The sequence below is a fragment of the Portunus trituberculatus genome, chromosome 44 (genome assembly GCF_017591435.1).
Source record: "Portunus trituberculatus isolate SZX2019 chromosome 44, ASM1759143v1, whole genome shotgun sequence".
Lineage (NCBI taxonomy): Eukaryota > Metazoa > Arthropoda > Malacostraca > Decapoda > Portunidae > Portunus > Portunus trituberculatus.
Genome location: NC_059298.1, coordinates 6,434,347 through 6,445,553, shown reverse-complemented (window position 1 = coordinate 6,445,553; position 11,207 = coordinate 6,434,347). Strand labels below are relative to the sequence as shown.

At 42.7% G+C, this 11,207-nt stretch overlaps 1 protein-coding gene across 2 annotated transcripts in view; it reads left to right on the top strand.

Annotated features, from left to right (window-relative positions):
- The window catches only part of LOC123518692 (Krueppel-like factor 6), a 782,284-nt gene extending 774,260 nt beyond the window's left edge, over positions 1–8,024 (top strand). For both annotated transcript variants that reach the window (XM_045279687.1, XM_045279688.1), the window contains one exon: positions 533–8,024. In XM_045279687.1, the coding sequence (XP_045135622.1) occupies positions 533–708 (176 nt within the window). In that variant the 3' untranslated portion in view covers positions 709–8,024. The remainder of the gene's footprint in view (positions 1–532) is intronic.
- The last annotated feature ends 3,183 nt before the right edge of the window (positions 8,025–11,207 follow it).

The following is an 11,207-nucleotide window of genomic DNA, read 5'->3' as shown; positions in this document are numbered from 1 at the left end:
TCCTTTGCGGTTGTTTGTGTTCATCGTTTTTATTACAATTTCCTGCTGACTGATAGCTTTTCACTTTGATATGACAAATTAAAACCATTTAGCACCATCATTACAATTATTCGTTGCGGCAGATCCTCATTAAAATTACGTGATTACAACTCATTGCAGCTGTCAAATTCTGGCCCGAAATTTCAAACAAATTAATGCTTTAGATTTAAGAGTTCTGTTGATTTTGATATACTTAAATGCATTCATAATTAAAACCCTCTTACTTATATGTCTTGCTCCTGTATTGATAAGATTTAATCAAAGGTATTTCTTGGCTTCATTGTTTTGACTGATCATTTATTTGTATTCAATCTTATTTCTAGCTCAGCGATGTGGTTCCTACTTTGGTTGAGACTCAAGTTCGTTGGTTTTTTCCATGGATTTGAAGCCCTGCTGGTGTTACTTTCCTAAATGTGTCCTGCTATTCTTCTCTTTTTCTATGACACCTATCCCTGGTTAGCTCTAATGATTTGTTTTCCTCTCTTTCCTGCAGGTGAGAAGCCTTACCGGTGTTCGTGGGAAGGCTGTGAGTGGAGGTTCGCTCGATCCGACGAACTCACCCGCCACTTCAGGAAACACACGGGTGCCAAGCCCTTCAAGTGCCACCACTGCGGGCGCTGCTTCTCCCGCTCCGATCACCTGGCACTCCACATGAAGAGGCACCAGTGAGGTCGGCCAAAGTGTCCTGACCTTGATGTTTAACCGCAACACTCACGATATCCCAGCACAGCAAGACCAGCACAAGAAGCACCAATCTTTACCTCCCCGACGTCAGCGTCACCGCATTGCTCCCCCGGGCTGGCAATGAGCTTGTCTCCTTTCTGACCTCGGAACAACAGTGACCCCAACGTGACCTTTCTTTACTCTAGCTGAGTGACATGTGAGGGAAGATAACTAGGTTTGAGCGAGGGCCGCGCTCTGGACCCAACGAAGAGTGGACGCGTCATGGGTTACTGGTGCCGTGAAATCCAGATTTTTGAAAACAATAAATTGCTATTTCTGAACTAAAGTTATATAATCTGGAGTTTTGTCAGCGGAGGATGTAATCTGTGGCCATTATGTCCAGAAGGTGCATAGGGAGGGAATGTTTATTACATACAGAAACTGACTGATTAAAGAAAATATGGGCATGGTTTGTCCCCAGAAACTCGTGTTATTTTGTGTACAGTGTAGGTGGTAAGATGGCCGCCGACGATTGTGTGGTGGCATAGTGTAGTGGAGAAAGATAACTAAACGTTTACGTATGTGAGTGGTTGCCTTCAAACATACCAGTGATCATTTTCTTTGTACTGCAAGACTTTCAACATTCTCAGAAAGTCACTTCAATTCCTCGGATACAAAACTATAAAATTCAAGTAAAGAAAATGATCCTCTTGTTGTCTTCTCTTTTTATATTTGAATTTCAGGACAGAAAGTAACCACGATTTAAGTTTAAAAATGCTAGATTTTATCTTGAAATGTACAAAACGTCTCGATGTATCGGTAAGGATGCATACCGTGTACTGTTGTAATACTGGTGTCTAGCGCTGTACATACAACATTAATGTAAGGATTCTGTACCACTGCCATGCTACTTGAGGCAAGGAAAATATCAAGTGTGTGATTGTGGTAACTCCTCACTGTCTGAGTCTACCGCCCGTCACATCAAAAACATTCTTATTCAGTTTGTGTTCAAATCGACTTATAACACTAAATCTGTCTAAGCGATGCAGGGAGGGTGTTCGCGGAGCTGAGGGCGAGGAGTGAGATGACGCAAGGCATCAAAGCCCCTTGAGAACTATCTTCTTGACTTGGGTCCTCGAAGAGCGTGCGAGACGCTGATCCGAGTAGTGGGTCAGGAGTAATTCTATTTGGGCTGTGGTGTTCCTGCGCCAGTCTTGCACCAGATGACGCCCAAGGCTCCGGCAAGGTGACACACTCCTTGCCATCACTGAGTGGTGTGGCGCCGGCTGGACTCATACACACAACACTGTTTTTTAGATATCATTCACAGTCCTCAAGAGCTCGCTGGTGATATGCATTCAGAACAATATTGTTTGTAACAGTGACAAAGGAACGTATTATTTTTTAGATGTGAGAGATACAAGTCCCTTAGAGCTCTCTCCCTCTCTTGTCACATCTCTTCTCGCGCCGATAACAATTCGTGTCTCAAAAATATACGGTCAGTAATTGAAAATATACATCATTCATAGAAAATTCGTAAAAAAAATCGTGTATCAAACATAAAGAAGAAAAAATAATATACAACACCTACGTGCTAAACAAATATATCAAAGATAGTGTGCTTTGAATTTTTGGGGTCGACTGATGCACAAGGATAACAGGTGCGTCTTTGCGAGCAGCCTGAAGCAGGACCAGGTGAGCTGCGTGCCTGGAGGACCTTCCTGACTAAAGGCGCCATGGCAAAATAAACAAAGGTAGATAAATTGCATCACAGGAAGGAACGAGGTCGCGGTACAAACACGTAGACCAACAAGCAAAACAGAAGGAAATGTTGCGAAACATTATATGGAAAAAGAACAAAATGAACAAGCGATGAAAACTGGCTAATACAGATAGATATTTTAGAAGGTCCTGCAAAAGTATTGTTCTTGAGGTGTAAATATCCACATGTAGAGGAAAGCCAGTTCTAAAGACCTTTAAATCACAAAACTGCGGTGACCTTCGATCACGCCACAACCATAGAAAAGTGGAACAGAATACAGTGAGAATCTGGTAAAAATGCGTGAAAAAGAACAACTTGCCAAACAATAAGCAGACACAACTAACCACGCAGCAGGACACACACACACACACACACACACACACACACACACACACACACACACACACACACACAGTGCCAGACCCACAACTACCCGCAAGGTACAGGAGCCAGCAATACCCAGACATAGCAAGCATCGTCACACGCACGCCGGCGCTCAAATCTGCAACTCTCAGCAACCATTCCATAACCCTGCCCTCGTGCCCTGCCCAAAGTGTCCTTTTTATATTTCAAATTCAATATTTTTCCCCTTTTGAGTCTTGACGCTCATTTGTTCACTCGCTAGTAACAAACGATATAATAGCATGTGATTCGTAATTATTAAAAATACTTATTTGATATTTAGCCTAACGAAGAGTAGCTAAAAAAAACGTACAATGACTTTTCCTGACATTCTGAATTTTTACGATAATGAAGTAAAAGTAAAAAATGAATAAATTATATATATCACTATAAAGTAATATATACACTGATCAAGCACGCATCTCGACAGTTATTTTTGTATCGTTTTTAATTTCACATCTTCTCTAGCCCCGACGGTCTAGCGGGAGTGTTGTTAAGCCCGCCAGCAGCACAGCAGCACAGCAGCAGCCGCAGCCGCAGCCGCCGCAGCAGCAAGGCGAATTTGGACACGCCCCGACCCCCTCCCTTACTCAACAGTTACCCAGTTCTCATATGGTGCTAAAGCCTGTCTCATACCTCAGTAACTCCGCGCTAGGTAACAACAAAGAAAAAAAAATGATATGCCGAAGGAAATGCAGCATAGTATGTACATGCAACAAAATCCTCCTGGAGGTTAGAGCTACTCAGTCAGTCAGGCGGGAAGACGCCTCAATACATCACATCTCGACTCCGGGAGGATGAACGAACGCTAACAGTATGCCGTTTGATTCATTCGCAACCCAGAACGTCAAGTCATCACTATTTTCGTGGAGACGCTGGAAAGCAAAGCTGTAAATATATATATGTATGTGTGTACCCCGCGGGAACACCGAGGCAACCACTACCCGCGTGTCCTCGGCTCCTGTTCTCCGCGACTTAGCGCTGATTACTGGAGAGAAAGGAGGGACGGTTTTATACTGTAATATATAGAAGTAAGACAAAATCCTTTACAGAAAATGCAATTATCTTTCCGCTTTGGTCGACAAAAAATATTTTGAGAAGGGATATTACGTATTAGACCCATGATATCAGTAACTAGGATAAATATATAAATGTATATATTTATTTTAATCTCTTTTTGACACTTGGAATAAAATAAAAACTGATGAGAAAACAAATCTAGAAGTATTAGAAAACAAATTCGCTTGAACACGAACAGTTAAGTGTAAAATAAACCCACGTACCCAAACAAGCGTATCCAAGAGCGATCATTAATGTGGCTGGTGAAGATCCAAGTAAATGTGTACCATAGGACCTTAAAACTTATATATAAAAAAAAGAAAGGGCAAAGTTCCATCACTATTACCAACACATTACATCACTTGCCATTCTGTTCACTGGGGGCAGTCATCTCCGGCAGGCAGACTGTTCACACGTGCTCACCTTCTCGGATCACCGTTCAATACCAACTTCATCCATGTTTGTTTTTGAGTTGAAAAGCAAACCTTGGCTTATCTTGATATTGATCTACTCACTAATCATCTAAAAATCGTATTGTCTGATAATACAATTCTCTATCACTTTTCTGATATTTGGAACGAGTACAACAGTGAACCGAGAGTGAACCCCAGACTTGTGTTTGTCAACAGCTGTGGTTCTGGAGCCTCGTCTCTGAACACTCTGGTCGCCGTGGACGCAACCACTGTCTTAGGATTAAAGGAAAAAGTTATTTGCGCTGTGACGTAAGGTAAATCCCTGGATCTGAGGGCAACAAAGTGTCACCCCATGGTCAAAGATAGTCACAGTTATCACGATAATCTACCACACACCAATATGAACAAACATGAAAACATAATATAAAAAAAATACCAGAAATACAAAATAAAAACACGTCATTCCATCCGCTGACGTCCTTGCTCAGTGCATGTATGACTGTGGGTTGTCATTTTCTTTCCCCGCGGAGCCAGACTTTAGATCATAGGTCTGTAGCATTTTATTGAATGTAAAAGATTAACCCCACGTCTTCAGGGGTAGCTTAAGCTTTAACAAAACACTACATAGCATATACAAGTTCTATCTTCCCCCAGCTCTCTCTCTCTCTCTCTCTCTCTCTCTCTCTCTCTCTCTCTCTCTCTCTCTCTCTCTCTCTCTCTCTCTTTAATCCATCATAGAGCCAAATATATGTACCATCGTAGAGCATTTGCATCAGGCAGCTTCACCTTGACCTGATCTGACCTCACAACACCACTTCTTCCATCATTTACTTAGATTGGCTAAAACTTCACGTCCATTTACTTATTAAGCTTATCATTTATTTTCAGCATCAATTAAAAGTAAAACGAGATTTTTCCGATTATTTCTTTCATCATGGTCGTTTATTTTTGCTCAACCTTTCAACTCGGACAGGTCAGAGTAAAGTTGCCTCCATACTGAAGCGGGGTCCCACAGCCCATGTTCAGGCAGGAGACTTCACAGTACCTTAGGTCAGAGTAACGTTGGTCGAGGTTTATGTGGAACACCCTCTCCTCCCTCCTCCCTTTACTGTGAAAACACATGAATGTACACACAAAAACTAAAAGATAAAGTCAATGAGGCTACAACTCCAAACAAGTGTGAAGAAGTATGAAAATTCTAGATATCTCTGTCACTATTAGACTCCTTATTAGAATCCCTGTCACAGCCTGTTATTGATATAAGCGAACGACAGTTGCTCAAATCGTAGATGAGACTTGTACATGCTACCATAACAGAGGGAACTGCGGGAGGCATCATGCGCCTCTCCTCGCCCTCCTCCCCCTACTCTCCCATTGCTACCTTCCTCTTTCCGGGCAGGAAGGGGGAGTGAGTGCCTCCCTTTGATCCCCTACCCCCTCCCAAATCAAGGGGAAGAGAGCGGGATTCATTGGCTTCCCCGTCACCTCATGAACCTCCTAGGTGCTGAGGATCGCCTGCCCCCACTCCTCTCCCCCCTCTGCACGTCTTACATCTTGACTCCTTCGCCTCGTGCATCCCAGCTTCCGTGAGGCAGCGACATTCACTAAACCGTGAGAACTTCAAGTATAGAGTTTCAGCATATCGTAAAAAATGCTTTGAGTCATTTTCACTTGCTTTTCGCATATTCATTACGTAAATTTCATTCTGATGCACCAAAACGCGACGTGGCAGTAAACATTATAAATAAAGATTTCTGTTACTATTTCTATTTGTTTTAGTTTAATTTTAGTCTGCGAATGCACGGATACAGAGTAAATATTTATGTTATAAGTGCCATGCCATCATCTCGGCAGTTGGGATCCACTTGCGTCTTCTCCAGTTCTATATGTAAATACAGTTCTTCTACTTTTATTACCTTTTCTACTAAAGAAAATAGAAAGGAATTTATGTTTGTATTTAAAATGAATTCTAAAGAAGCATTTATAATTAGATTCTCTTAGGTAGTGTTCTATAGAAATATAAGGTAGTAGGCGTAGTCCTCTAGAATTGTGTATTCTGTTTTGTTTGCCTTGATTTTATTGTTAGTTTATTTGGAATGCTACATCGAAGAGCGATAAATTGCGACGGCTTGCCTTTACTTATTTTATAAATGGGTACAATGCTTCAGTGATCAATTATACCGACGTCAGCCTGAGGGAAAGCAGCAGTGGAAGGCTCTGTGCTGCTCTTTCCTTCAGCAGAGGTACTGTTTACATTGGCTAGTCTGGCCCGGCGGCGGCGCGGGACACAAGTTCCCGGGGCCTGTCAGGTGTCCGAGCTCCTTCATCTGAGTTACAAGTGTTAGCAACCAATTTCTTAATCAGAATATGGGGAAGGGGAGAGTCAGGATGAAAATTACTAATGTTTCAAAACGAAAAGGTCCCTCAAAATTCTAATGACATTACGAAGTTGTGCTTCCTCTCTGCATATCACGTAATTTCGTCTTTAAGGTTAAGGATCCCTACACGACACTAACTAGAGAAGTAATGTGAACGATTCCATAATCTATGGCGGGTCCTTGTCCCACACATGGGCCTGACGGGCGGTCCTGCTCCGTGGTGAAGTATTGAAGAGCTAGACATGTGTGCTTAGTAAGGCAGGAGCTCGGCGCCCGGGGGACTCCGCCGCCGCCACCCCCTGTCGCGGCCTCAACAGTAGAGTGACGATGAAACAATGGAGTTTTGACAGTTCTGTGATGTTTAGAGATTGTTAAGAATCTTTTTAGTGTGAGAGCAATTGTGAGTTGGGTGATTATATAAATGTATCTTTCAAAACAACCTCAAGATGTAATTCACTATATATTCGTATGTACCTATATGGATAAGCTATATACGATTATATGATGGATATAGAGTCCCCATCGGCCTTAGTCAACACAAGCAAACGCAACAATCACCTCTCTCCCTTAGAACTAAAAAATTTCGTTGTAGACAACTTTAGATTTAGACACTTTAGGTCAGATCATTTTTTCTTTCATTTATCTGGCCTCACTGACCTTCATATTGAGAAAACCGTGTGTGTCCCGATGATGACGACGATGACCCAGACGCCGCCATGAGGGCCGGGTCGCGCGAGGCCCCCGCTACCCGCCTCGCCCCGGCCCTTGCAGCGCCCCACAGGAATCAAAATATATTCACACACTTTTTAGGGACTGCATAACAAAAAAAATATATAAAAAAAATAGAGGAACATACTTTTTTGAAATGCTTTAGTGCTGTATCATACATATATATTTTACATTTGTATATGAAACTTACATACCAAGAGGAAAAATAAAAAAAATTGCTTCTAGCCAAACCGGATTGTATAAGCTCCAAGTGTTGAACTTTAGTGTTGAATCCCATAGAAATAAAATATGTGAAGGAAATCATTCTCCAGTACCGAAAAAAATATACACTACGGACGCTACGGGGAGTGTGGGGGGCGGGGCTCCCCAGGCACGATAGGAGGCGCCCCCCGTCAACCCCACGTTGACTCAAGCCAAGCATTGTTCCCAAAGACTTGCAAATGATAAAAAAAAAATAAAGCTTGATTAGATGTTTGTTACTGAAACTTTTTTGAGACAAGATGCGCAGTGTAAAATGTTTACAACCAATGAAAAAAGCTGTGGTAAAGTGATTACATTGTAATAAAAAAAGTTAAAATGGATGATGCTTTCAATCAATGCAACCTTCATATCAGTAGTAATACTTCTTAGTCATTCACAGACTGATGTAATGACGAAAGAATCTCTCTCTCTCTCTCTCTCTCTCTCTCTCTCTCTCTCTCTCTCTCTCTCTCTCTCTCTCTCTCTCTCTCTCTCTCTCTCTCTCTCTCCATGTGAGGTAAGTATGATTATTTGAGTGTCAGGACATTTATTTGTGAAGAGTTAAAACGGGGGAGGTCGGGGTAGCTGATGGCATTCACAACAGGCACAAGACAGGCCAACGACGTGACACGAAACAGGAAATGGTGGACGGAAACTACACTAGAATTTCAACATACCCGTCCTTAAGTCCAAGCAAGGTAAGTAAGAGGATAATCAAAGGGCACCAAGACACAGGTAACAGATACATAATAGGCAAGAGAAGCGAGACATACAATACTACGACAGATAAAAAAAAAAAAAAAAAGAGTGCAGAGATAATGATTGTGTAACTGAACAGATTTGTTTAAGTAAAGAGGAGTAAGGATGAATGTGTGTGTGTGTGTGTGTGTGTGTGTGTGTGTGTGTGTGTGTGTGTGTGTGTGTGTGTGTGTGTGTGTTTGAACCTTGAGTAAATACTAACAGGAACACAGTCTTAATATTTTGTACGTATGTGCAATGAATTAAAAGTACTCAAGAAAGCGATGGCCTTCCTCAGTATTTTCAGAGATAACAACCCAGTACAGTGTTTGCATTCTGTAACACCACTTAGCTACTTTATATAGTAAATTTGTGATGAATACTAAGAAAACCCAAGCATGCAACGTGAGTAAATAATTATTAACGAATGTTTTTTTTTTCCTCTTCTTACACTTTAGGAAAATACGGTGCCCAAAATACAAATATCCAAAAACTAGTATGGAAATCCCAAAGTGTCTTGATAAGGATATAAGGAGATTCTCTATATTAGCCTCCACCGCCTCAACACTCAACCACAATGCAGAACACATGGTTTCTCTGGTAATAATTTCCTGGCCAATATTTCTTCAAATAATTTGAGATAAATGACCTACTAAAATTTAATGTATCATCCATAAGTCTCTCTCACTCTCTCTCTCTCTCTCTCTCTCTCTCTCTCTCTCTCTCTCTCTCTCTCTCTCTCTCTCTCTCTCTCTCTCTCTCTCTGCACGCACGCACACACACACACACACACACACACACACACACACACACACACACACACACACACACACACACACACACACACTCATTCTCTCTCTCTCTCTCTCTCTCTCTCTCTCTCTCTCTCTCTCTCTCTCTCTCTCTCTCTCTCTCTCTCTCTCTCTCTCTCTCTCTCTCTCTCTCACACACACACACACACACACACACACACACACACACACACACACACACACACACACACACACACACACACACACACACACACACACACACACACACACACACACACACACACACATTCACGATTATATCCTTTCAATACATCCCCTTCTCAACATGGCAAGCCGCTGTCCCTCCCTCCCGTCTCCTTTGCTATGCTACTCCCCTTTATACATCTACTCAGTAATAATTCAAGCGATTTTATTATGCATACATCCTCCGGCGGCACTAAACCATGTACGCGTGCCCGCTTCTGTGTTGCTGAATAAATACACACATTCGATCAGTTTCCTGCGAAAATCGGTATTACTACAACGGTGTTTGTGCCACGTAAAGGCATTGTGCAATAGTAGCCTGCCTGTATAACAACGATATTAGCTTTAACTCACTTTTATTGACTAACCAATAAAATATGCGTAAATGCACACACACACACACACACACACACACACACACACACACACACACACACACACACACACACACACACACACACGGAAAAAAAAGGGCCGAACAATGTCGATTAGTCTCATAACGTACACTAAAAATAAAGTTTAAAGGGGAAAAAAGCAAGACCAATTCAACGAGGCAGGGCGAGCAGCATCCACTCCACGTCTCCAGTGTAAATAACCAGACAGGCGGGAAAACCCATAGCCGTGACGCGGACGCTGTGTGGGCGAGGAAGAGAGAGTGGAGAGGAGAGGGGACCAGACACGGCAGGGGAGGAAGGTACGTGGAGAATGAGGGAAGCAGAAAGAGAGAGAGAGAGAGAGAGAGAGAGAGAGAGAGAGAGAGAGAGAGAGAGAGAGAGAGAGAGAGAGAGAGAGAGAGAGAGAGAGAGAGAGAGAGAGAGAGAGAGAGAGAGAGAGAGAGGAGTGTATATATACCGTGTGGGTCCGATACCGAAGCGAGGCTGTTATATGGGTGCTGAGGCGGCGGTGAATTGGTTAAAGGATGCTGGAGAACATGGAGAGGAGTTGGAGGCTACATCGACTGAGAGAGAGAGAGAGAGAGAGAGAGAGAGAGAGAGAGAGAGAGAGAGAGAGAGAGAGAGAGAGAGAGAGAGAGAGAGAGAGAGAGAGAGAGAGAGAGAGAGAGAGAGAGAGAGAGAGAGAGAGAGAGAGAGAGAGAGAGAGAGAGAGAAAGAGAGAGAGAGAGAGGTAGAGAGGGGGGGGAAGGTGATGAGAGAAGGTATGTGTAGGTGAACCGATTGATAGCTGGGACAACAGAAGAACAAGGATAGCAAGGGAAGATGCAGTATAGGAATGGAAGAATAAATAATGGAGACTCCGAGAGGGACGAGAAGCAGCCCTTTCCCACTACCAAGAGCGAGGGAGGCAGGGAGGCAGGGAGAGAGGGAGAGTGTCTCGTCCACGTGAATATACTGCGGCAAGGAAGGAGAAAGGGACGCCTATTGCCCTGCGAGGGCGCGCGAGCGCGCGCGCACACACACACACACACACACACACACACACACACACACACACACACACACACACACACACACACACACACACACACACACACACACACACACACACACACACACTTGGAGGTAGTGAAGCAAACAAAAAAAATGAACATAAATGGTGATGTTGAAAAAAATAAGGGAAAGTGTACATGGAGGATACCGATTTAAGATAAATAAATGAACTATTCGTTGCATTTAATTCTACAGTGTATTCACATACAACGCTGTACTTTCTTTTTCTTCTTCATAATCTATTGAACATAGTAATATTCATGCTATTACATTTTCTGCGAGTGTTTTGTTATTTCAGACTGATATTTATTAATATTTAA